Source organism: Sorex araneus, chromosome 5 (genome assembly GCF_027595985.1).
Source record: "Sorex araneus isolate mSorAra2 chromosome 5, mSorAra2.pri, whole genome shotgun sequence".
Lineage (NCBI taxonomy): Eukaryota > Metazoa > Chordata > Mammalia > Eulipotyphla > Soricidae > Sorex > Sorex araneus.
The window spans coordinates 205650250-205673341 of NC_073306.1; the positions used below are offsets into that span (position 1 = coordinate 205650250).

At 48.2% G+C, this 23092-nt stretch overlaps 1 protein-coding gene across 1 annotated transcript in view; it reads left to right on the top strand.

Moving 5' to 3' along the window:
* Positions 1-2993, top strand: part of GPAT3 (glycerol-3-phosphate acyltransferase 3) — a 61397-nt gene extending 58404 nt beyond the window's left edge. The window contains exon 12 of the mRNA XM_055138805.1: positions 2324-2993. Coding sequence (XP_054994780.1) covers positions 2324-2435 — 112 coding nt within the window. The 3' untranslated portion in view covers positions 2436-2993. The remainder of the gene's footprint in view (positions 1-2323) is intronic.
* Positions 2994-23092: the final 20099 nt, after the last annotated feature.

A 23092-nucleotide genomic window follows, 5' to 3' on the forward strand; every position in this document is an offset into this window, starting at 1 on the left:
GATGACCTCTCAGTGTCTGTGTTGCAAGCCATGATGCCCCAAAGTAGAGAGAGAGTATGGGAAATATTGTCTGCCATGGAGGCAGGGAGAGGGTGGGGATGGGGGGGTATACCGGGGATATTGGTGGTGGGGAATGTGCACTGGTGGAGGGATGGGTGTTTGATCATTGTGAGATTGTAACCCAAAAATGAATGCTTGTAACTGTCTCACGGTGATTCAATAAAATTTAAAAAATTTAAAAATTAAAAAAAAAAATTAAAGAGCCAGCCTGCAGTAGGCAAGTTCTCGCCATGCTCCCCTGGAGTGAACACTAAGGGCCCAGATTAGGAAACAGTAGCAGCCCTGGGACTTGAGGCTGCTTCCAGCCTCCCATTTCCTGGGGCTTTTTGCTGCACCCCCCTCCCCCAGAAGGAACCGCCTCCTCAGAACCCAGAACCCAGGCAGACCAGTTTTCATTGCCCTGGAGACAGTCTGGGGATTCACATCCGGAGACTCGCCCGCTCAGGAATCTGCTTCCGTCAGCACAGCCGGGCGACTTAGGGTTCTGCTGTTTCATTCCGAGTCAGTTCGACAATAGGGACAGTTATAAGTCCTCAGAGAATACAGTGCTTCGAAAGCAAGTGAAACTGGTCGAGGTTGTGCTTGAATAATGATGAACGAATCCAGATACCGTAAAGGACTGACCCCCACGCACACCGCACCCTCACAGTGTTTGGGATGCACAGTTAAAGCTGTGCTTCTTGTTTTCTAGTAAGACTTAGGCCAATTTGATGAAAACAAAACAACGACTACAACCACAAAAAACCCACAATGCACATTTTTCTTTTCTGGAAGGAACAGATAAGTAAATATAAAAATAAATTATGTTTTAAAATAATTTTATCTAGTAAGGCGATCTGTGATCATCAGTCTTCAATTTTCGATTTTTGAGCCCCACTTGGCAGTGCTCAAGGCTTTCCCCTGGCTCTGAACTCAGGAATCGCTCCTGGCGGGGCTCAAGGGACCATAGCGGGTGCTGGGGCTCAAACCTGGGCTGACCCCATGCCAGGCGAGAGCCCGACCTGACGTATTATCTCTCTGGCCCCTAATCTTTCCTTAAAATACAGTCTTTAATGTTGATTACAGCAGTCCTCACTTCTGAATAAATAAATAATGCTGCGTCGACCTTATGTCTAAGACATTGCATTATTTGTATTATCTTTATTGGCATGACATTGATTTATAGCACTGATTCATGCAGCCGGTCGCCAGCATTAACGGACAGCATTGTGTGGGCTTCAGAAGAACAGCCTTAGCTGCTCATCATAAGGGGTCCCCTCTCCCTAACACACAGACCCCCCCACCTTCTTCCCCCCCCCCCCCCCCCCATTGCTGATCACCATTAGTCTGTTCACAGAAATCTCAGGGTTTAATTTTCTTTGCTGATTTATTTAGTTTTGGGTTTTGGGGCCACATCCAGCAGTACTCGGTTACTCCTGGCTCTGTGCTCAGGAATCACTCTTGGAGGGGCTCTGAGGACCGCATGGGACGTGTGCAAGGCCAACGCCCTACCCGCTGTACTATTGCTCCAGCCCTGGTTTCCTCCTTGTTCTGTGGGTCTGTGTTCTTCCCATGCCATATCCGGGTGGAACTCTCGAGTCTTCCTCTTTGTGACGTAGCTCACTAAGCATTTCCCTCAGGACCCAGTTTCATTTATTAGTTGGCTTTTTTTTTGGAGGGGGGCAGTCTCACACCTGGCAATGCACAGGGGTTACCCCTGGCTCATACGCTCAGGAATTACTCCTGGCGGTGCTCGGGGGACCATATGGGATGCTGGGAATCGAACCCAGGTCAGCCGTGTGCAAGGCAAATGTCCTACCTACTGTGCTATCACTCCAGCCCCTCATTTATTAGGGTTTTTTTTTTTTCATTCTTTTTGGGTCATATACCCGGCAATGCTCAAGGGTTACTCCTGGCTCTGCACTCAGGAATTACTCCTGGAAGTGCTCAGGGGACCATATGGGATGCCAGGGATCAAACCCGAATCGGTTGCGTGCAAGGCAAACGCCCCCCCCACTCTACAGTCACCCCGGCCCCCCAGTTTCATTTAAGAGTAATAAAATTTTATGTCACGAAAGCAGTGGACTTACTGTCACCCTAAAGCGAGAGAGCTTCGGCCTCTCTTAAAGTCCCGGACACAGAGCACTGGAAATGGGGCTCCCGCCTCCCGCCCAATCAGCGTCCTTGGCTCCGCTGTTGACCGGTCCCGTGAGGGCCGGAGCGGCTGGCGGCTTTCACGAATAGGTGACCCCCTTCGGTCCTGACTGGCTGTGTCTCTCCCCAGGGACGGAGGGTTGAAGAGAGCGAAGGTGAAGGACACTTTCAAGGAGGAGCAGCAGAAGAATTACAGCAAGATGATCGTGGGCGACCCCTCGCCGAGCGCGGAATCAGACTGACGGCCGCCCGCGCGCACCCCGGGCGCCCCGCCACTCGCTCTTAGCCCGGGCCTGGAACATGCTGCTTTCCTCATGTGTGTGCATGCGTGCGTGTGTGCGTGCGTGTGTGCGTGCGTGTGTGTGTGTGCATGCATGTGTGCGTGTGTGCGTGCCTGTGTGTGCGTGTGTGTGTGTGTGATGGGGGAGAGGCCTTACTTTGTTCGGCCTTTTTATTATTACTGTTGTTGTTATTGTTAGTCTTGTCTACAGGGTGTTTCCTTGACCTCTGTATGCAGAGGTGGGCCTTTGGCAGGGGGTGGGCGGTGGTCACTGCTACGCTGGCCCCAGGCACTGCCAGGCAGTTTACTGAGTTTAGAACAGATACTCTTCCTGCTGTGTCGTGGCTGATGGAGTCTTGGCACGGGAGAAAGTGCTTCTAGAACCTGATGGGAACCCGCCGTGTTAGGAAGTCAGTGACCTGGGGGCAATTCTGAAAAGCAGTGACCCCGGCCTCTCCTCTCCCTAACTTTCCCTGGCTTCCTTGCCGCCCCTCCGCCTTCCCCCCTACCCCCCCAAACACACACACTACTTTCAACCCTCAGACAGTGTGGCACCTCCAGTTCCAGGCCCCACCATGGCTCCGTTTGCACAGGTGGAAGGAAACGAGGGCGGGTGCTTAGGAGGACGCCCCCCACCTGATCTGAAAGGGGACGCATCAGCCTATGTCCCCCCCCCCAGCGTGGCAGCAGGGAGAGCGCCTTGGGTAAGCGTCACCAAAGAGAAGCGAGTCCACGTCCCAGCGTGTGCGTTCCTACGTAGGCAGCGTCTAATAAACACATTTCAGCCAGACCAAGCCTTTAGTTCTCCTCGTCTGTTCGCTAGAGACCCCCCTCTGTCCCTTTCGGCGCCTGTCGCTGTCCCGCACCGGAAGAGGCTGTGTGTTTACAACAGCAGCAGCAGGTCCCTCTCACTCAGCCTCCGGGGAGCCTGCCGGGCACAGGGGGAAGGGGTACAGCCAGCCCCCCGCCCCCCGCCGCCTTGTGGCTGGTTCTCACAGTTCCCCGTTTCACACACAGAGAAGTAAGTGGCAGGAGACCCCTTTGGAAACTGAGCCTTAATTTCTTTCCAAGGGTGGGAATGCTTTGACCCACGCGGCGTAGGCGCTGTCTGCGGGAACGGGATGCCGTCGTGAACGCCGCGACCGCTGTCTCTCCTGGTAACCGTGTACAGAATGTGAAACTGTTTTACAGTGACTAAATAAATTCTATATTTCTAAATGTGTGTGGCCTTCTTTGACCCCTCACCCTTACTCTCCTTTGCTGCTGGAACAAAAGTTCTTTGGTTTTTTGTTTTTTTTTTTTTTCTCCTTGGGTCACACCAGCGATGCACAGGGGTTACTCCTGGCTCTGCACTCAGGAATTAACTCCTGGAAGTGCTCAGGGGGCCATATGGGATGCTGGGAATCAAACCCGGGTCAGCTGCGTGCAAGGCAAATGCCCTACCCGCTGTGCTATCACTCCAGCCCCTCAAGTTCTTTGTTATGGAAAAAAAAAAAGTTTGGTTGTTTTCTGCTGCCGCAGTATGCTTAGTCTTTATTTTTTTTAATGAATCATCGTGAGTTACAGTTATAGACTTACAAATTTTTGTGCTTACATTTCAGTCATACAATGATCGAGCACCCATCCCTCCACCAGTGCCCATCCCTCCACCACCACCAATATTTCCAGTATCCCTCCTCCCACCTCGACCCCTTCACCCCCCCACCCCCACCTCTGTGGCAGGCGCATTCCTTTTTACTCTCTCCTATTGGGTGTTGTGGTTTGCAGTACAGGTATTAAGTGGCCATCATGTTTGGTCTATAGTTTATTTTCAGCACACGTCTCCCATCCCGAGCAGGCCCTCCAAGCACCCTCTACTTGGTGTTCCCTTCTCTGTCTGAGCTGCCTTTTCCCCCAGCATGTGTGGCCGGTTTCCAAAGTATGCTTAGTCCTGTTTTTTGTTTTTTTTTTTTTGTTTGTTTGTTTGTTTTTCTTTTGCATCACACCTGGTAATGCACAGGGGTTACTCCTGCTCTGCACTCAGGAATTACTCCTGGTGGTGCTGAGGAGATCATGTGGGATGCTGGGAATTGAACCCAGGTCGGCCGCATGCAAGGCAAACACCCTACCCGCTGTGCTATCGCTCCAGCCCCAAGTATGCTTAGTCTGGACTGGACTGGACCCCAGGGAAGTGAGAGCCCTTAGGGGTGTGGGGGGTTGATTTTACCTTTTTATTTTTGCAACCTAGTTGCTGGCCTCTGACCTCGTGGCTTCCTCCAGCAAGGTCACTGACTTGGCTATTTTGCCAGTGACCTTTGGGCAAGTATCTCTTAACTGACGCGGGCCTGGCGTTGCACTGCCCGTGTGTGTCCTTACTGAGCTGGACTGGTCTGTGCGGGGACACATACAGCAGGTGGAGCCGGGCCCCTAGAGGAGGGGCGGGAGCGTCACATAGTCCTGGCTGTCCTTGAGGTTTTCTGTCCCTAGTTCGGATCCACTCGCTCTTTCTGCCCTCCGAGCCCGTCTCACCTCTGGCCCTCGTCACCTCTCCCCTGAGCTGTGGGAGCACCTTCCAGCCTCTCCTCTGCGCTGACCGTCAGGAGCTGTGAATTGACCCTGTCCAGTCCTCACCAGAGTGACGTTGCACCCACTGGCAAGCCCTCCCGGGGCTCCATCCCACGGAGTGTGACACCCAGAACCCTTACCCCAGCCCCGAGGCCTGCGCCGCCTGGCTGCTGGCTGTCCTCAGCCAGCTCTTCTTCCCCCAGGCGTCCTCTCTTCTCACTCTCTCCTGAGATTAAGAAAACTCCCCCCCCCCCCCCCCCCGCCATGGCCGGAGTGATTGTACAGCGGGTAGGGCGCTTGCCTTGCACGTAGCCAACCCGTGTTCAATCCCGGGCACCATGTATGGTCTCGTGAGCCCTCCAGGAGTGATTCCTGAGTGAAGAGCATGGAGTTACCACTGAGCACTGCTGGGTGTGGGCCCCCAAACCAAAAACAAACCACCACCACCACCACCACCACCAAACCACCTTAACCTTTTCTGGGCAGCAGAAGTGGGACTAGGCATAAGGTGCTTGTCTTGCATGCGACAGGTGTGGGTAAATCCCTGGCTCTGTATATGACCCCCCCCCAACATTGCCAAGAGTGATTGCAGAGCCAAGAGAGAGCCACGAGCATCACGGGGTGTGGATCAACCCCCCATCCACCCCAAACAACCCACACTATTTTTTTTCTCTCAGGGGTCTTGGCTTTTGTTGCTTTGATTTGAAGCATCTCCTAAAGATTTGCGAAGGATTCTCTCTCCCTTCCTAATGCAGCATCACTGTATCACTGTCATCCCGTTGCTCATCGATTTGCTCGAGTGGGCACCAGTAACGTCTCCATTGTGAGACTTGTTACTGTTTTTGGCATATTGAATACACCACGGGGAGCTTGCCAGGCTCTGCCGTGCAGGCAGGATACTCTCGGTAGCTTGCCAGGCTCTCCGAGAGGGGCGGAGGAATCGAACCCGAGTTGGCCGCGTGCAAGATGAACACCCTCCCCGCTGTGCTATCGCTCCAGCCCGACTAGGTATTAGTTTTCAATGTTGGTTGTTCATTTAGCACGTAAATGATAACCTCGTTGCTTATTTCCTGCTGCAGTACCGGAAGGAATCCAGATCTTAAACAGGCAAGTCCTGAGCACCACTGAGCCACACCCCAGCTCCCACCCCCTGTCCTTAGCCAAACATCCCTCACCAGGGCTCGTCTGTGCCCTTCCCACCCGGAATAGCCGCCCTGTCACTCTCTGTTCCTCTCCGGGTTGGGAAGCTGGGCTGAGGATCGAACTCAGGGCCTGACAGAGGCCCTTGAGCCCTAGCTCTGTCCGAGTCCTCCTTCTGGGTGTTTGTTTGTACTGATTCCCAAACTTTCTCTCTTTGCTTCTTTCCTGCGTCGCCCACCACACTGGTTGATGAATATTGTCAAATGAATGGGTACATTTATCATCATTCCTCAATTCTTAACTTGTATGACTGAACACTTTGAAAAGTATAGATCAACACCTTTTTTTTGGGGGGGTATGTTCTTTAATTTGGATGGGTCTAGTATTTTTTATCATCAGACTCAAGTTCTGCTTCTTTTAAAAATATTTTATTATTTAAACTTTTTTCTTAATTAAAGCACTGTGATTTGCAAAGTTACTGTTAGTTGAGTGTTAGGCATGCAGTATTTCAACACCAATTCTACCACCAGTCGACTTCCCTCCCTCAGTGTCCCCATATTCCCTGCCCACCCCCACCCTCACCCGTCACTGCCTGCCAACTCGCCAGGCACATTCCAAAGTTCCAGTGGTGGCAGCTTAGATCTCACGTCGTCATTGTTCACTCTGCCTTTCGGATATACGCTTACTCAGTGCCTGTTCACCCCCTCCTTTCCGTTCTCGTCTTTCCTCCTTCATTTCTTTCCTTTTCTGTGCTCTCTCTAAACACGGGGTTAAGGGGATCCGGCACCCCTCTTTACTGCAGTACATTTCCTCATCCAGCATTCTATAGACCACCGATAAGTGAGATCATCCTGTGTTTGTCTTTTTTCTTCTGGCTTACTTTACTCAACGTGTTATCTTCTAGTTCCAATCACATTGCTGCAAATTGCATGATTTCATCATTTTTTTGTTGCTGCATACTATTCCATTGTGTGTGTATCACATTTTCATAACCCATTCCTCTGTCATTGGACACCTCGGTTGATTCCATATCTTAGCTATTATGATGAGTACAGCAATGAATAATCATGTGCATATGTCCTTTTGAGAGAGTATTTGTGTTTTTATGACCTGGGATAGATGCCCAAAAGTTGAATTGCTGGGTCATATGGCAGTTCAATTCTAAGTTTACTGAGAAATCTCTATATTGTTTTCCCAGTGTACCAGACAACGTTCCTGCCAGCAGTGGATACGAGTTTCTTTTTCACTACATCCATGCCAACACAGCTTGTTCCTACTCTTTTTGATATGGGCCATTCTCACTGGTGTGAGATGGCATCTCCTTGTTGCCTTGACTTGAATTTCTTTGATGATAAGTGATGCTGCACATTTTTTCATATGCCTGCCGGCCTTCCATCTGTCTTCCTCTGAGAAGCGTCTATTCATTTCCTTTCTCCATTTCTTTTTTCTTTTCAAATTTTGTTGTTGACCTTTGTGAGTGCTTTCTATATTCTGGATATCAAACCTTTATCTGATGTGTTGAGTGCAAATATGTTCCCCCCCCCCTTCAGTTTGCTCTCTTAGTTTTAGCCCATGTTTCTTCTGCCTGCCTAAGTTCTTTAATTTGATGCAGTCCCATTTGTTTATTTTTGTTGGTGTTTCTAAGTTCTGCTTCTTTGGGAGGCATAGCAAGAAGGAACTCACCATATTCATTTCTCACCTCCTATCAGGAGAGCATGCTTGGATCTGTGCTACTAGGAATGATGGCAACTTGGAGACTGGAGGTGGTCAACTTTTAGGGTGATCTTAGGGCCATCATGGCAAATCACCACAGAAAAGGGGCTTGAGCAAGGTGATTTTCTCACAGTTCTGGAGACGAGGAGTTCAGACCCAGAACTAGGTAGGTTTAACTAGTTTAACTAGTTTGGTTTCTTCTATGACCATACTCCCTTCCTTCATTCCTTCTGTCACTTAGTAGTGCTCAGGGATTACTCTGCACTCAGTGCTCAAGAATCACTCCTGGTAACGGATCTCAGTGCTGGGGGGAAGAGGCAGCTGGGATAGAGAAGGGGCCACTAAGTAAATGATGGTTGGAGGCTCGCTTGGGATGGGAGATGCGTTCTGAAAGTAGACTATGGACCAAACATGATGGCCGCTTATATCTACACTGCAAACCGTAACACCCAAAAGGAGAAAGAGAGCAAGAGGGAATGTGCCTGCTAAAGAGGCAGGGGGCGGGAAGGGGCGGGGGCGGGGGGAGGGACACTGGGGACATTAGTGGTGGAGAATGGGCACTGGTGGAGGGATGGGAACTCCAACATTGTTTGACTGAAACGTAATCATGAAAGTTTGTGAGTCTGTAACTGTATCTCATGGTGATTCATTAAAATAAAATAAAATAAAAAAGAATCACTCCCGATGATGCTCAGGGGATCATATATAAGATTGAACTGGAATCAGTTTTGTTCAAGGCAAGCCCCTTACCATGTACTACTCACCTTACCTTTGTACTACTTTTTTTTTTTTTTTTTTTTTGCTTTTTGGGTCACACCCAGCGATGCTCAGGGGTTACTCCTGGCTTTGCACTCAGGAATTACTCCTGGCGGTGCTTGGGGGACCATATGGGATACCGGGGATCGAACCCGGGTCGGCCGCGTGCAAGGCAAACGCCCTACCCGCTGTGCTATCGCTCCGGCCCCTGTACTACTTTTTATTTGATTTTATTTCTTACTTATAGTGACACACCCAACATCAGTGGAGATGGGACCCTTGTGGTGCTGGGGATGACACCCACCCCGGTATATGCTACACTGTATATCTCCCAGCCCACTCCAGCCTGGTACATGCTACACTGTATACCTCCCAGCCCACTCGAGCCCAGTATATGCTACACTGTATATCTCCCAGCCCACTTGAGCCTGGTACATGCTACACTGTGTTCTACCACCCGAGCCTGGTGTATGCTACACTGTATATCTCCCAGCCCACTCGAGCCTGGTACATGCTACACTGTGTTCTACCTTGAGCCTGGTGTATGCTACACTGTATATCTCCCAGCCCACTCAGCCTGGTACATGCTACACTGTGTTCTACCACTTGAGCCGTCTCCCAGTCCCGTATCACTGAATTTTAATTATTTTAATACAAAATATCCACAATAAACTTTATTATCGAATGTTGATACACTCAAATGTCTCCCTCAAAGTAGGTTTTTGGTCTGTACCACCTACTAAGCTAAATCAAATAATAACATAATTAAGCCTCAGACAAGTAGAGATAGGTCATTGTGCCTAGAAACCTCTGGAAACTTTGGCCTGGTGAAAAACTCCTGCACAGAGCAGACAAATCACTGTGGGAATTGCTATAAATACTGGAATGTTCAGAGGTGTGGATTCCTGCAGCAGCTGTGAGGCTGAAAACCTCTGGTCAGTGCCAGGGCAGCGAGCCAAGGAGTCCGCGGCATGGCTAAACTATTGCAAATACACAGGGACGGGAGGGAAACTCGGCAGAGAGCTCCATCTTGTATTTAGTGAGAAGGAAAAACATTTGGGTACCAGAATCTCTGCTCCCTCTATTCCTGACCCTCCCCATCCTAGCCTCAGGGGAGCACCACGTTCAAGGCTGAATATGCAAATTTGTCTAACGAGGCATTCTGGGAAACTTCAACCGAGAACTTGGGAATCTGAACTCAACAGCGGTGATTTCGAGCTTCCTCAGGGAATCCATAAATGCAGGTGTTCCCTACATCTTGAAAGTTCATGTCACACCACTCTGTGTTTCTGAAAGACCAATATTACTATCTCTATTATCGCTATGAGAGAAATTCCAAGAGGATTTATTCCTCCTTTTACAAGAACGTGCAGGGCTGAAGAGATAGTGCAGTGGGTAGGACGCCTGCCTTGTATGCAGACCTGGGTTCGATTCCTGGCATCCCTGGCTGTCCCCTGTGCCCTGCCAGAAGTGATTCCAGAGTGCAGAGCCAGGAGTAACCCCTGAACATTGCCAGGTGTGACCCTGAAAGGAAAAAAAGAAAGCGCAAAAGGTAAAAACTCGGCAGTGAAAGATTCCCGCCAGGCTGCTGCCCTGGCCACTCACTGACCACGCCTGCTTTTCCTTGTATATCTATGCTGTAAGGCTTCAATGTGTTATTGGTGAGCTAACTGGGGGAAGGAACTCTAGAGAAGCTTTCTCTGTTTCCTGTCGTTCTTTCTCACTTGTCTTGTTTTCCAGCTTAGGAAAGGAATTGGAGGAGGAATGCTTTTTTGGAAAGCAGGAGCACTGTCCTGGGGATAAGGGGTTCCACATCGCTGCAGCCCCATTTGGGGGGTGGGGGTGGGGCGGCAGTGCAAAACGGGAGGATCAGTATGTGTGTTCTGCAAACACAACTCAACTGTTGAGAAAAGCTGTTGCTTTATTGAAATCAACCCTCAGACCCTGAGACTGCTTAGACCATGGAAGCTTTCGGTTGCAAGAAAGAAAAAGAAAAAAAAAAGATCCTCATTCCTTCTGGTGGGAACGTGATGGGTTCCAGCTTTTTTGGAAAACAATATGGTAGTTGAGTATGAAGGGCCCGGTCGGGGAGGGCTGTGGAAGAGGCAGTTCATTTCCCATTGAACCCTAGGAAGGAGAATCCGAGTCTTTATTGAAGAAAAGCAAGTTGGCTTTCTCTGAACTTGTTTCCTTTCCATCCTCACTTCTATTTATAGCCCTTCTCCTTCAGCACTGACCTGTGCTTGGTTGCCCATTGTGGTTCCTTCCAGCTGCTATTTTTAATGCACTGTGAGGTAGTTTTGGATTAGAACCATGTCCCTTGGCAAGAGCGAGTCACTCAGCTGACAAGCACAGTAATCACTGAAGCCACGTTGGCATCGGATCTATATTTTTTAAGTGTCACATTTCCTAGTGGACCTTCGAATTCTTAAGAGATTTCTTTTGGACCAAGAAACACTATTTCCTAGTTCTGCTCTCACTTATTCCTGAAGTAACCTCATCAAATAGCTGCTTACGCCACTAAAAGAAAATGGCCAATGTCTGAAGGCCAAAAGTTCAACTTCATCTTTTACTTAGACAGTAGATAATGCCACATTAGCAGCTTAAAAATAGAACAAGAATGGGAAATTACAGGTGACCACAGCTTTTATATTTCTTTGCTTTCTTTATAAACTCCTATTTAGATTTTTTTTTTTTGGCCACATTATATATATGGATGGACAGGGTGAACCTGTTGATGGCATTTCAAAATATCTATCGCCTAGTTCATAGTCCAGATTTCTGAACATAAGTTTTAGGGACGTTCATTCATTCACTCATGGGTCACCGAAGGAGCACTTTTTCAGTGACTTCTCGAACTAGGCAGAAACACATGTTTGTTTCTTTTTCCAATGTTGGATGCCTTTCCCATCCTAGGAAATCTCAGGTTTTCTGTTGTGGTCTTGGGGTAGGTGATAAGATTGTCTGAACATATTTCTCTGGTCTTAGGCCCACGGTCCTCAAACTTTTGATAAAGGTAAAAGGCCTGAGTGAGGTTCTGACTTGTGGATTTCCAGGCTGGCTAATGGTTTTCCTTAGGACGAGGAAATGGGGCTGAGATGCACGAAGACCCGCTTGTTGGAGCATGTGTTAGAAGGGTTATGTCTCAGGGCCAGAGGGGTAGTACAGGACACTCGCCTTATATGCATCCCATCCAGGTTTGCTTCCTGGAACCCCATATGGTCCTCCGAGCCCTGCCAGGAGTGACCCCTGAACACAGAACCACAGTAAGCCCTGAGCACATGGGGTGTGGAACCAAAAACTAAAAATAAAAAATGGTTGGTGTTTCAAGAATCCTGTGGTTGTGGTATACATCCTCAATGAACTCTACTTTGCTGTAGAATATTCTGCTAGTACAAACTGCGAGTGGTGTGTTCAGTGAATCCCGACAGGTATCAATAGGGAAGAAACTTTAGACTCCTCCGAAACTTAGATTTGTTCAAAGCCATGCTAAGTAAGTGGAGGTAGTGGGGGTGAGACTGGAGCTTTTGATTTCCTCTTCAGTACTCATCCACAGTACCTCATCAAGCCTTCAGGGGTTAATCAGAAGTGGGCGCAGAGGAGGCTGTAGAGACATGTTTCTTTAAACACGAGCACATCAGGGTAGGATTCAGGCTCTCTGTGGCATTGAATGTAGTGTATCTCCCTGTGAGCCTGTTTTCGGGGCCGACTTCATTCACAGGCTCACGGCATGCCTTATCTACGTACATTTTAGTTAAGTTAGGAGACTGGTTCTCTTTATTTTGAGGTGATTCTTGAAATGCTTTCCTTGTGTGTAATGCAAGTTTATCCTCCTGGCAGCCCATTGAGCTACATATGTTGTCAGTGAAATTTCCCACATGGTTGCATGGGACATTTGTCTTCTCCAGATGGCCTGTGTAAAGCCCAGTTGTCCCTTCAAATAAATTTATAGTTATGACAAATGTGTTCTCTCTCTCGACTTAGATCAGAATTCTTTCTTGGGAGAAGAATCACTTTCCTGTTATTAAAAAGTGGAAGAAAGGCACCAAACAGGCCTAAGCTGAAACTTGGAGGGATCTGGGGCTAGTGAAGTCCACAGGGGGCGGGAGACAGGGCTCAGCGGTGGCACTTGCCTGGTGTGTGTGAGACCCTGGCTTCATCCCCAGTACCCTTCCCCCACCGACCAGCATGTTAGGTATGTAATTTTTAAAATCCATCTTGGCCATAAGTCTCTGTGCCCATAAAACAAAAAACTGCAAAAAAAAAAAAAAAAAAAAAAAGCTCATGTGGGGCTGGAATATTAGCACAGCGGGTAGGGCTTTTGCCTTGCACTTGGCCGACCCGGGTTCGATTCCCAGCATCCCATATGGTCCCCCAAGCACCGCCAGGAGTAATTCCTGAGTGCATGAGCCAGGAGTAACCCCTGTGCAATGCTGGGTGTGACCCAAAAAGAAAAAAAAAACCAAAACTGCAAATAGAAATTTTCCCTTGAGGGGAAATTTCTGTTTTCTTTGCAGACCCTCACTTGACAACTGTTGGAGTACTAAGTATTGCCTGACTTTCTTTGTTGGAGAAACGCAAGCATTTACCATTTAAAACTTGATCTATAAACAAGAAAGCTTCACATTTTCTTTTCTTTCCTTTTTTTTTTTCTCAAGTTTTGAGTTTTATTTATTTATTTATTTTTTGCTTTTTGGGTCACACCCAGCGATGCTCAGGGGTTACTCCTGGTTCTGCACTCAGGAATTACTCCTGGCAGTGCTTGGGGGACCATATGGGATGCCGGGGATCGAACCCGGGTCGGCCGCGTGCAAGGCAAACGCCCTACCCGCTGTGCTATCGCTCTGGCCATTCTTTCCTTTTTTTAAATTGGCTCACCATGAGAAACAGTTACAAAGCTTTTATGTTTGAGTTTCACTCATACAATGATCGAACACCCATCCCTCCACCAGTGCATATTCTTCACCACCCATGTCCCCAGTATTCCCCCCACACATCCGAGCCCTCTCCCTTCCTCTATGGCAGACAATTTCCCCCAGACTCTCTCTCTACTTTTGGGGCATTATGGTTTGCAATACAGATACTGAGAGGCCATCACGTTTGGTCCTTTACCTACTTTCAGCACACACCTCTCATCCCAAACAATCCCTCCAACCACCATTGACTTATACACCACACTTTCAAATAAGAAGCCTAGTCCCAGGGAGGGAGACAACGCAAAGCAGCAGGGCTCATTGCTCCATGTGTGTGAGGCCCAAGTTAGATCCCTGGCATGCCTTCCCCCCACAGCACCACTGCACATCACCTCAGTGGACCCCAGGACTGCTGGGTCTGGGCAGCAAGGATTCAGGCTAAGTATCACCAGGGATGGAGGCCGGGCTCCAAGGCACAGCTGCAGAGGTGGACCTCGCCCAAACGCATCAGTGCACCTGTGCACTGAATTCTTTTTTTTTTTTTTTTTGCTTTTTGGGTCACACCTGGCGATGCACAGGGGTTACTCCTGGCTCTGCACTCAGGAATTACCCCTGGCGGTGCTCAGGGGACCATATGGGATGCTGGGATTTGAACCCGGGTCAGCTGCGTGCAAGGCAAACGCCCTACCCGCTGTGCTATCTCTCCAGCCCCTGCACTGAATTCTTGTGTCTCCATTAATGAGCCTAAACACCAAAACGTGACCTGTGCTGCTGCTGGCTTATTTCCCGTATTCTTTCATTCTTTCCTCCACCCGGAGCCACAGCTGTGCCTCACTTTCTTAAATAGCCTCTGATTATAATCCTTTTTTGTTTTTGGTGGTGGTGATGGGGGAGTTGTTTCTGGACCACACCCAGTGGTGCTCACTGCTTACTCCCACCTTTGCACTTATAGGTCACTCCCGGTGGGCTCCAGGGTTCTCATGAGGTGCTGGGGATCACACCCAGGTGGGCCACCTGCAAGCTAAGTGCTCGACCAATTCGACTATTATTCAGGCCACACGTTATTACCTTTGATTCCATTTCTTCCTTTTTGGTTTTTGTTTTGTTTGTTTTTTGGCTTTTTGGGTCACATCCAGCGATGCTCAGGGGTTACTCCTGGCTCATGCACTTAGGAATTACTCCTGGCAGTGCTCGGGGGACCATGTGGGATGCTGGGAATTGAGTCCGGGCTGGGTGCGTGCAAGACCAACACCCTACCAGATGTACTATTGCTCCAGCCCCTCATTTCTTTTTTTGATTTGGGGGTCACAGTGGGCAGTTGCCAGGGGGTTCTCTGGTCTCTTTGCATAGGGATTACTCCTATACTCCCATCAGAGCTTGTGGAGTCGTAGATGGTGCCAGGGGTTGAACTTGGGTCTGTGTGTGCAAGGCAAGTGCCCTCCCTGCTGCACTATCACTCCTGCCCCTGACTGTAATTCTCTGAAAAGGGACTTGAAAACCCTTGTGGGAGAAAGTATAATATGAATTCGATTGAATAATATCATGATTTCTTACCATTTAATTGAGGACTTGAAATTCTACTCTTAACCATAATGCCCCAAAGTAGAGAGAGAGTAAGAGGGAAATTGTCTGCCATAGAGACAGGGAAGGGTGGGGCAGGAAGGGAGGAGGGAGACTGGGGATAATGGTGATGGAAAATGTGCGTTGGTGGAGGGGTGGGTGCTCGATCATTGTATGACTGAAACTCAAACATGAAAGCTTTGTAACTGCATGTCACAGTGATTCAGTAAAAAAATAAAAGTCTGCTCTTAGAAAATCACGGTAGACCTATGAGCCACACAGGTGGGTATCTGAGGCCTTTGCTGATAAGAAAGAGGCCAACACAAGAGCCAGAACTGATAAGTGCGTAGCAGGGTGGAGGCTAGAACCAGTCTGTGTTCACTCAGTCCTGTGATCTTTGCAGTATTCACATTGCTCGAGTATAAGCTATTTAGTGGATTCCAAAGGACTTACTTACTAAAATACTAAAATACAGAAATCCAAAACCTTGTGGCCGCTATTGTGGCCACACAACCTCATATCTCTTCATTCTCAGCAATGGAAAACAAATGATCAAATGTTTCCTTTCCAGCAGGTCTGACTTTGGGGGGAGGGGGGAATCTCCAAACAATAATAGTGAGTTTTTTGTTGAAATATTGAATGTGATCAAAGTAAAGAGAAATTAAAGTGAAATTTATCTGCTACACAGGCTGGGTGGGGGGCTACGGGGGTAGGGGGGTAGGGGGGAGGTCTACTGTGGTTCTTGGTGGTGGAATATGTGCACTGGTGAAGGGATGGGTGTTTGAGCATTGTGTAACTGAGACTTAAGCCTGAAAGCTTTGTAACTTTCCACATGGTCATTCAATTAAAAAAAAATACTAAATTAAAAAGAACAAAAACAAAGTAGAATGACATGTCTCTCACTTGGTAGGCGTATGACAGCAAGCTACAATAGTGGCCTGGTAGGAGCTTGTATTGTTAGCAGGTCCAGCACCGCAGGGCCAAACACTGTGTCTTGTTCTTCCTTATGCTCCCAGCCCTCAGCGTGGTCTCTGACACTGAGGTTGGGGGTGGCAGACTTAGCTCTGGCGTCAGACATCCTGGGATTGAAAACTGACCGCTCATTCTCCAGACACAGGGCAGGGACACTTACTGGTGCCAACCCCAGTCATTCCTTGGAAAATCAGCTTATTTATAGGAAGGTGCTGGGAAGAATCTGTGAAACGTCGATGCGTGGGAATGGCAGAGTGTTTGGTACGGGGAGTACGAAATAGTCGAGAACTGAAGCTGAAAGGGAGGTGTCGGTTTCAGTGTCCTGGGTAAGTCATTAATTCTACCTGTTGTGCGTGCGTTTCACCACACTGAATGCCTCATGTTTGTTGGGAGGGGGTCAAAAGGAATTTTCTAGATATTTCTGACTCTGATTTTTAATGATGCTAGATTTTGTTCTCAAGGCTTCGTCTTAGATGGAAGCATGTCCAATACCATGTCAGCTCATTCACCAACTGTTGGGGACTGTTCAGGACCCTGAACAAAAGAGGACCCCGAAACCTTTACCCTGGACAAACCGGAAAATTCCATTACCAGCTTTGCATAACCTGAGGCACAGGTGCCCTTGTGACAAAGGAAATAGCTAAACTCAAGAAGTAAAAGTAGGGGCTGGAGCGATAGCACAGCGGGTAGGGCGTTTGCCTTGCACGCGGCTGACCCGAGTTCGAATCCCAGCATCCCATATGGTCCCCTGAGCACCGCCAGGGGTAATTCCTGAGTGCAGAGCCAGGAGTAACCCCTGTGCATCACCAGGTGTGACTCAAAAAGCAAAAAAAAAAAAAAAGAAGTAAAAGTAGCCCAGGGCAGGTAACCACGAGACCCCAAAAAGCCCGTAAAGTAGAATGCCTTCCTCTACACTAAAAGCCTGTGCATTCCTCCTGACAGATGCTCCTGCCAGATAAACCCTTGTCTTCCCCTCCCCACTATTTCTCAACCTACTCTTGGAGAATGTTGTAAGCCCACCAAAGTACGCCCCGAACCTTTCCTTATTTGGTCTGAGAAGACACTTCCCTGATGATTGACAACTCATGTATCAACCCCCCTGCTAAGAAAGGTATAAAACCAGCATGGCTGTTAATAAAGACGCTCTTGATCAGTACTTATCGTCTTGAGCCCCCTATTTATTATCCTCACCAGTTTTATTTTCAGATCGGGACCGCTCATAGAACCCACCCAATTAGGAGCGCTTTCCACTGTTGTCTCTCCGAGGGCCGGAGAGATCTCCGGGGGAATGCACAACCAACCATGATCCAAAGACTCATAAATAAATCTTGAAAGAGATCAATGAGTTGCAGAAGATTCTTCTGGAGACCCACACATGGCTGAGTTGTCTGGGGCACCATGGAGGGGGGCAGATCTGCCCAAACAGAGCCCCAGCAGCCAAAAGCTTCCACACTCCAATCATTGCCATGCCAGGCTCCACTGTCTCGGGCTGAGCCTTCCCAGAAATTAATCTGCTGAAAATTTCAGGTATGCCGGGTTTGTGCCTGAAATCTCCAGGCCTTCACTGACTCGAGATGAACTACCTCCCTACTTTCCCCTGTACTTCCAGAAGCCCGGGCAGTCATGTATATATCCCAAAGCCACCACCTAGTTAAAATTTTAACTCCAGCTGTATCACTCCTTTGAAAATTCTGGACTTCTGAGTGTGCAGCTGCATTCGAGGCTGTGTGACATCTCAAACTCTACAACACTGGTAGATCAGTAGAAGCACACCAGATTGGATGGGGTGTAATAGAGAAGGCAGTCTCGATTTACAAAACATAAACACAGAAGGTTTAACATGCAACAACATCTTAGTAATCTCTTATACAAGGACTTACTGACTCTATGGTGAGATACAACAATTTTCATTAACTTTCTTCTAAGGAAATATATTTTAGTTATTCTGTTAGCAAATTATTGATAGCAAGCAACATAAATTGTTGAGGGCCTACTATGGGAGCAGGCTTAGGAGGTGGTTGGAAAAATTGGAGACAATGGTGGAGGGAAGATGTAATGGTGGTGGGACTGGTGTTTGAAGATTGAATAACTATAACAAATCATCATGAATAACTTTGTAAGCCACAGTGTTTATATAAAGTGCATGGGGAAAATTTACATACTATGGCATGTAAACTCCAAAACATATTAACAGAATTGCTTTAAAAGATTTATTAATGACAGGTGAGACATGATTATTACCATAACAAGATCCAAGTAGCATTGTAGCACTGTAGCACTGTTGTCCCATTGTTCATCGATTTGCTTGAGCGGGCACCAGTAATATCTCCATTGTGAGACTTTTTGTTACTGTTTTTGGCATATTGAATACACTATGGGTAGCTTGCCAGGCTCTGCCGTGTGGGCGGGATACTCTCGGTAGCTTGCTGGGCTCTCCGAGAGGGATGGAGGAATTGAACCCCGGTTGGCCGTGTGCAAGGCAAACACCTGACCTGCTGTGCTATCGCTCCAGCCCAAGTATAGAATAAAATTTAATGTAATATACTTTAGATTCCAGAATTGATAAAAAAGTCAGTGAAATTTATTTGACTTTAGAAAACTGTGTCTCAACACTGTTGCTTATTTCTAAGCTTCCCTATAATATACAAACTAGTGTGACAAGATATTATTGCAAAATAATACTTAAGGCATGTCTTTCCTGTGATTTTTTTTTCTTGCCCTGGAATGTTGCCTCTTGTTACTTTGAACCTGAAACACACAGACACCAAAATTGAGTTCTGAATTGGTTTTAAACTATGTAGGGGCCAGCGTGATAGTATGGCCAGTAGGGCATTTTCCTTGCACACAGATGACCCAGGTTGGATCCCTGGCCCCCCAGATAGTCCCCTGAGCTCACTAGGAGTATTCCTTGAGCACAAAGCCAGGAGTAAGCCTTGGGTACCACAGGGTATGCCCTCCAAGCCAACAAACAAAATCATATGTGGTTATCCTGTTGAAATCCACCCTTCTAATGATAGTCAGGTTTCTGAGAAGGCAAAGACATCTTCAGTATCAAGTTCATTGTCCCTCCCAGGTCTGCCTGGAGGAGTGTCGCATGGAGAGGGGGCTGCCCCCACCCCCAACCCCCACCCCCAGCAGCTGTTGGAGCCAGGAGACTAGTAGGTCGCCTAGAGTTAGTGGGGCTAGGCAGTGAGTGCGAGAGGGACGCCGGCAGGCAGTGCGCTGTCCGGGGAGAGGAGGGTGGAGAGGACAGAGAGGAGAAAAGACTTCTAGTAAATTCTGGAGGACTTCGGGAATGAGGGGACCCTCCCCTCGTTTCCCAGGGGAAGCCAAAAGGCATCGAGCCTTGAAGAGTAATTGCCCAAGCCCGTAGTGGTTGGGTGTCACTGCAGAGAGCAGAAAGCACAGGGTCGCCCTCCGCCCACGCGCACACACACACACGCACACACACACACACACACACACACACACACACACACTTGACCTTGTCTGGAACTGTTCATAGCAAAGTGATTGGAATTTTGGGGGGCACAGTTAGGATCTTGGGGGCGGACGTGGCGTGCAGATGAACACCTGGTGTGACTCTGTGTGCAAGACGCTCAAAGGAAGGGGTGGAGCAGGTGTGTGTGCGTGTCACGGGAGACCAAGACTTTGAGACAAGTAAAGGGGAAGAGCAGCATAAACAAACGAGCACGGTTGGCAGGAGACAGAGGAGGGCTCGCTAGACTATTCCCACACGCACCCGCTTGACAGACGCTCCAACTTCGACTCGGGCGAGATGGACACAGTGAGTCGGAAAGTGGTGGACTGGGCCAATTTGGTCAAGGTGCCATGGCTGGGGGAATATGGCAGAGCGAGTGACAAGTTACAGAGAGGCTAATGTGACATGGGCTGGGAGAGTGTGTCAGAGCTCTTGGTATGGGAAGAGAATGACAGTCACGCAGAGTCGGGGGAGCACAGAGGTGGATGAGTCCGGGAGAAATGAGGGGCAGGATACTGGGGAGCTGACAAATCTGATAATGTAATTTAACTCATAGCCCTATATTTACTGTCATTAGAACAGAGATTATTCCTCTTGATTGTGCCATGTAATCATATTGTATTCTGGAAAATCCCAGAAAAAAAGATTTTCAATGCATAATATAACTGGGATCACAAAGGCAACCAATAATGTTGAATCATAGTTTTAAAGTATGTAATACAATTGATATCTTTAGCCTTCTCCCTCTGGGAGAAACTGGCAAGCTTCTGAGAGTTTCCTGCCCACATGGGACAGCCTTGCAAGCTTCCCATGGTGTATTCATATGCTAAATCCAGCAACAAGCTGGATCTCATTCCCCTGACCATGAAGAGCCCCCAGTGCAACATTGTTAGGAGGGCCGAGTTGAGATAAACTTCTAAGATCTCAGGGAAAGGATGAAATGAGATGTTACTGAGCCCGCCCGAGCAATCGGTGATTAACGGGATTTTGTGATTTCGTGATTTGAATACAATTGATTATTGAATTTTGATAGGTTCACTTATATGTGGTTATTTTTCAATAAACATACTAGAAAGGATTTTGGAAATTTTCTCTTGTGCCCTCCCTCCCTCCCTCCCTCCCTTCCTTCCTTCCTTCCTTCCTTCCTTCCTTCCTTCCTTCCTTCCTTCCTTCCTTCCTTCCTTCCTTCCTTCCTTCCTTTCTTCCTTCCTTTCTTCCTTCCCCATCTGTCTCTCTCTCCCTCTCCCTCCTTTGTCACACCCAAAAGTGCTCAGGAACGACCTCTGTTCTTGGGAGATGCTCCTGGAATCGAAGCTATACTCAAATTTTTCACTCCATGGGATCTCAGTGACCCTGACTCTCACAATATCAAAGTGTCAGCTGTTTATGTACATTTACAGGAGAACTATAAAGCACCTAAATATGATTTAATTTAAAGCCAATGAGTGCATCTATTTTAGTCTGTAAAGCATGGTGAGGTACTTGTGAGATGGGTTTACCTCACAGACAGGCTAACACCAACTGTGGCTAAAACTATGCTTTGTTGAAGGGAATCCTAAATTCTAGATGGAAGCCATGAAAAGAAGATGCCAAGTGTGTTTCAGACACGTTTCTGGAGTGTTGGGGATAGACGTGCTGAGTGTGGCGGTTGGTCACTTTCCCCTTCCCCCCGCAGCCCGGAAGCTCGGGGCCGGTGTCCCGACGTTGCTCACGGTTCCCTCACAGGCGGGCCTGAGGCGGGACTCAGGCTGAAGGAAACCTTATGAATCGCCCAGTAGCAGATGTTTTCCAGCCCAGACTTTATGAATAAAGCCCGCGTTTAGTTCTCTGGTGGCTGGTCGGGCTCTGGAAAGAGTTGCCGGTCATTGGAGCTGCGTGAGACTTGTGGAGAAGCTAGTCTCCCAGCACTGGGAAATGAGTAACAAAGTAACAAAAGCCAAGGGAAGGCTGGGGCTGGAGCAATAGCACAGCGGGGAGGGCGTTTGCCTTGCACGCGGCCGACCCTGGTTCGATTCCCAGCATCCCACATGGTCCCCTGAGCACCGCCAGGGGTAATTCCTGAGTGCAGAGCCAGGAGTGACCCCTGTGCATCGCCGGGTGTGACCCAAAAAGCAAAAAAAAAAAAAAAAAAAAAAGCCAAGGGAAGGCTTTCAGTCTCCAACTTCCGGACCTGGGGTGGAGGGAGGCCTTTTGCTGTATTATAACAACCCCCTCAAAAAAAAAAAAAACCACTTTAAAACCTTTTTGTCACAGGCTCTTGGACTTCCTGAGGGCCGATTCCATACTTTCTTTGCCACATCCTAGTTTTTCAGTTCTAGTTTGCCAGTCGGAGGGAATTACGGCTTCTACTATCTCTGCCAGTCCAATGGCTAGAGGAAGGCTGATTCTGGGTAAATGCAAATTTGTACAGAAAAATAATTCTTGGAGCTAGGCGAAACAGTTAATAAAATTATAAGAATTCTGATTGCCTAATAGGAAGCCAGCCAGGGTTCAACTCTAGCATCCATAATTATATGGAGAGATGAAGGCCGGGGTGTCGGGTTCATTAGAAAGATTTAGTTAACTTTGACTCACCCCGGTCTAGAAAGTTTAGGGAGGTGAAAATCGGCCTCAAACTTCTCAGTTAGCCATTCCCTTAGATCGCAGTGCGTGCTGGAACTGCATAGCTCCTGGGCATTTTGGTTTTTGTTTTATATTTTTGGGCCACACCCAGTGATGTTCAGGGACTATTCCTGGTGGTGCTCGGGAACTGTATTTGATGCTGGAATTGAACCCAGGCTGGCTGGGGGCAAGGCAAGCACCCTCCCCGCTGTTCTCTCTCTTCAGCCCCACTCCTGGGTATTTTGAGAAAGGTTTTCTCCCAGCTTAGGTTGACTAGGACTTGGGAACTGATCTGTGTACCTGCAGTTGTTTATTAGGACAGAATTCAGAACCCAGTAAGTTACTGCTTTTCTGCATTCAGGATGTTCATAGGATTTTTTTTTGTGGGGGGGGGGCTCACACCTGGCGATGCTCAGGGGTTACTCCTGGCTCTGTACTCAGGAATCACTCCTGTCAGTGCTCAGTGAACCGTATGAGATGCCAGGGATCAAACCCAGGTCTGTTGAGTGCGAGGCAAAGGCCCTACCTGCTAGACTATCATTCTGGCCCTGTTCATAGCATGTTAACGCTTCTTTGTTCATTTATTCAATAGGGGTTAATGAAGGTCAATCTTAGTTAAAGGTGTGAAGCACATACTCGCACAAAATTGATCTAGTCTCATTACCTCAACTAGAAAGGTAGAGTTATAAGTTTGGGCAGATCCATAGCTGGAAGCCTGCCTCATGAGCTGGGGGAGAAGGCAGCTGGAGTAGAGAAGGGATCACTAAGTCAGTGATGGTTGGAGGGATCTTTCGGGATGGGAGATGTGTGCTGAAAGTAGATAAAGGACCAAACATGATAACCTCTCAGTATCTGTATTGCAAACCATAATACCCATAAGTAGAGAGAGTAAGAGGAAATTGTCGGCCATGGAGGCAGGGAGAGGGTTGGGATGTGTGT